At 33.8% G+C, this 2,625-nt stretch overlaps 1 protein-coding gene across 1 annotated transcript; it reads right to left on the bottom strand.

Annotated features, from left to right (window-relative positions):
* Nucleotides 1-715: 715 nt before the first annotated feature.
* Nucleotides 716-2,290, bottom strand: LOC134666807 (esterase B1-like). The gene is made up of 2 exons (XM_063524105.1): nt 2,205-2,290; nt 716-1,656 (listed from the first exon to the last, which is right to left on the bottom strand). Exons 1-2 carry the CDS (start codon nt 2,253-2,255, stop codon nt 781-783), a joined length of 927 nt encoding a protein of 308 aa, XP_063380175.1. The 5' UTR covers nt 2,256-2,290; the 3' UTR covers nt 716-780.
* Nucleotides 2,291-2,625: the final 335 nt, after the last annotated feature.

The raw sequence follows: 2,625 nt of genomic DNA on the forward strand, positions 1-2,625 counted from the left end.
TGTATTTCTGTTGGCGCTATAACAACAAATACTAAAAACAGAATAAAATAAAGATTTAAATGGGGCTCCCATACAACAAACGTGATTTTTGACCAAAGTTAAGCAACGTCGGGAGTGGTCAGTACTTGGATGGGTGACCGTTTTGTTTTTGCTTTTTTTTTGTTTTTTTTTGCATTATGGTACGGAACCCTTCGTGCGCGAGTCCGACTCACACTTGCCCGGTTTTTCAACCTTTTCCTTTAGCGTTTTTAATTCAAAAGTCAATAAAGAACTTAGGTTAGAGTATTAAATTTTGTGAATGATTTTTTGTCTATTTTTAAAGTTAGGATTTAACTAATAAGGATTCTGACAAATGAGATATGAGTTGTGCATGTTGTATTTACTGACAAAAAATACGCACCCATGTTTAGCAAAATTAGTCGAAAGTTCTGTAATCATATCAACAATAAACATATCTTCATCACGCAACCGCTGCTTCATGTAAGAAATGTCAAATAAATATCCCAGCTCATCTGCGTGGGCAGCGCCACCTTCTGTATATGATATATTATATTTGTCCTTGGAAAAAGACCTTTCACCAGAATACGAAAACATATATAAATACATGTTTTCTATACCACTGTCCAAATATTTTCTAATTGTTCTAAATATCGGATTGTACATTATGAAATCGGAAAATATATTAACTCCCGGTCTCTTATTATCTGCGTTATGAAAATTACTACCATAATAAAACAGTCGCACGATTCGTTTTATTTCATCTGAAAGTTTACTTTCATTTTAAAAATCATAATAAGCTTCTAAAATATCAGACACGAAGTCTATACTTTCGAATTCCTCTTTTTTCATCACAGTGACTCCGTCGTAGCCTTCGTCATTAGTAAAACCAATTAAAACATCGACATCTCTGACATTGTTTATATTAGCTGGATGCTTCGTTATATAGTTATAAACATTCTTAAATTTATTTTCGACACACGGTCCAACAAACACACCAGAGTCCCTTGTTGCAGCAATAAGTTCATGTGGCTCAACTTTGTTCAAAAATGATAAAGCGACAGTAATATCATTTGTTGTATAATTCAATTGCTTTGCTAATTTCAAAGGAGCCTCTGGATCAGGGCGTTTAATTACTCCATTCGTTAATGAAACGCCGCTTTGTAAAATCACTCTGTTATATAGTGGTTCTTTTAGAAAGTTCTGATGCAAATCCAGAGACATTGAACCTGCACTGTTTCCCAGAATAGTGATATTGGATTCGTCTCCGCCAAAATATCGTATATTTTCTTTAATCCAGCGTAGCGCTAGCACTTGATCTTTTAAACCCTGATTCCCTGGTACTTTAGAATTGTTTAGACAAAAAAATCCATAAGGGCCAAGGCGATAGTTGAATGTAATGAAAATTACGTCATGTCTGACCAAGAAGCGTGGTCCATATACGTATCTGCCTGCAAATCCGAATTGGAATTCAACTCCAAATATTTGGATCATCACAGGTAAGGGACTATCAATACTGGCCCTGTCCGGTATATAAACGTTGATGTGAAGGCAGTCAAGTTTCCCAGTAATTGTTTTGTTAAATTCTTCTTCTTGAGGACATATTGCGGTGTCGTCGACTGCTTCAAATATGTCTTCAAATCTAACCGGCATAGGAGTCTGAAATGTTAATACGATTTTGTTGTAATAATTTCTAAAACTTAATGTTATAATCGTGAAATTTTGTAAGTTTAGATAATATTTAAATTATTGTTTCTTTATTCTAAAATTCATTCCATAAGGGGTTGAATAAATTAGTATTAGTAGGTACTTTTTATACAAAAATACACATTGGTACAATACATATGGGTTAAATAAATTAGTACCTAGGTAACTTTTATACAAAATTACGAGTTTCTCTTTAATATTAGACGTGAAAAATAAAACTAGTAAACAATAATAAATTGCATGTGAAATTGTAAAAGTTTTTAAAAATATTTATATGCCTTTTTTACTACCAAACCACCAGAAAAAAATGGAATGTAAAATCTGAAAAAAAGGAAATAAAGAATCGATAATAATAAATTAATTTCATCCAATAAAGGAAATTAAAAAAAGCGGTAGTATCGTACCAGGAATAGAAAAATATTCTTACACTATAAAAATAAATAAGAGAAGAGAAAACTGCACAACACCGACAAGAGATTATCTAGTTATTTAGTACTCACACCAAAAACATTGTCCGGATCAACTCTCGCATATGGTATACCCAGGAACATAGAGTAATTCCCGTCTTGGGCCTGGAGACCTCGAAAACTGCACTATAGGTCTAGGCCATTCAGGGGCCAATAGAGTTTCTGAAAGATAAAGCAGTCATAGAAAATACCAGGTCAGACGTCTCGGCCCGGTCTAGAGTGAGTCATCCTTGTCAAAAATGCTCGTGGCATCTTTCATAACAATTTTCGTATTCGGCCTGACGCCCTATTATTCTCAAAGATTTTTCTAATATCAGTTATAGATAGCTGAAAAGAAATATATTACCTGGTACAAAAGCCTGGGATAATTGTTGTACACTTATTAATAGAAGGTAGAATAATAGCACCTGTTTGGTGGCATAGACTCCATTGTACATCGTGATCTTGTGATTTC

This window comes from Cydia fagiglandana, chromosome 8 (genome assembly GCF_963556715.1).
Source record: "Cydia fagiglandana chromosome 8, ilCydFagi1.1, whole genome shotgun sequence".
NCBI lineage: Eukaryota > Metazoa > Arthropoda > Insecta > Lepidoptera > Tortricidae > Cydia > Cydia fagiglandana.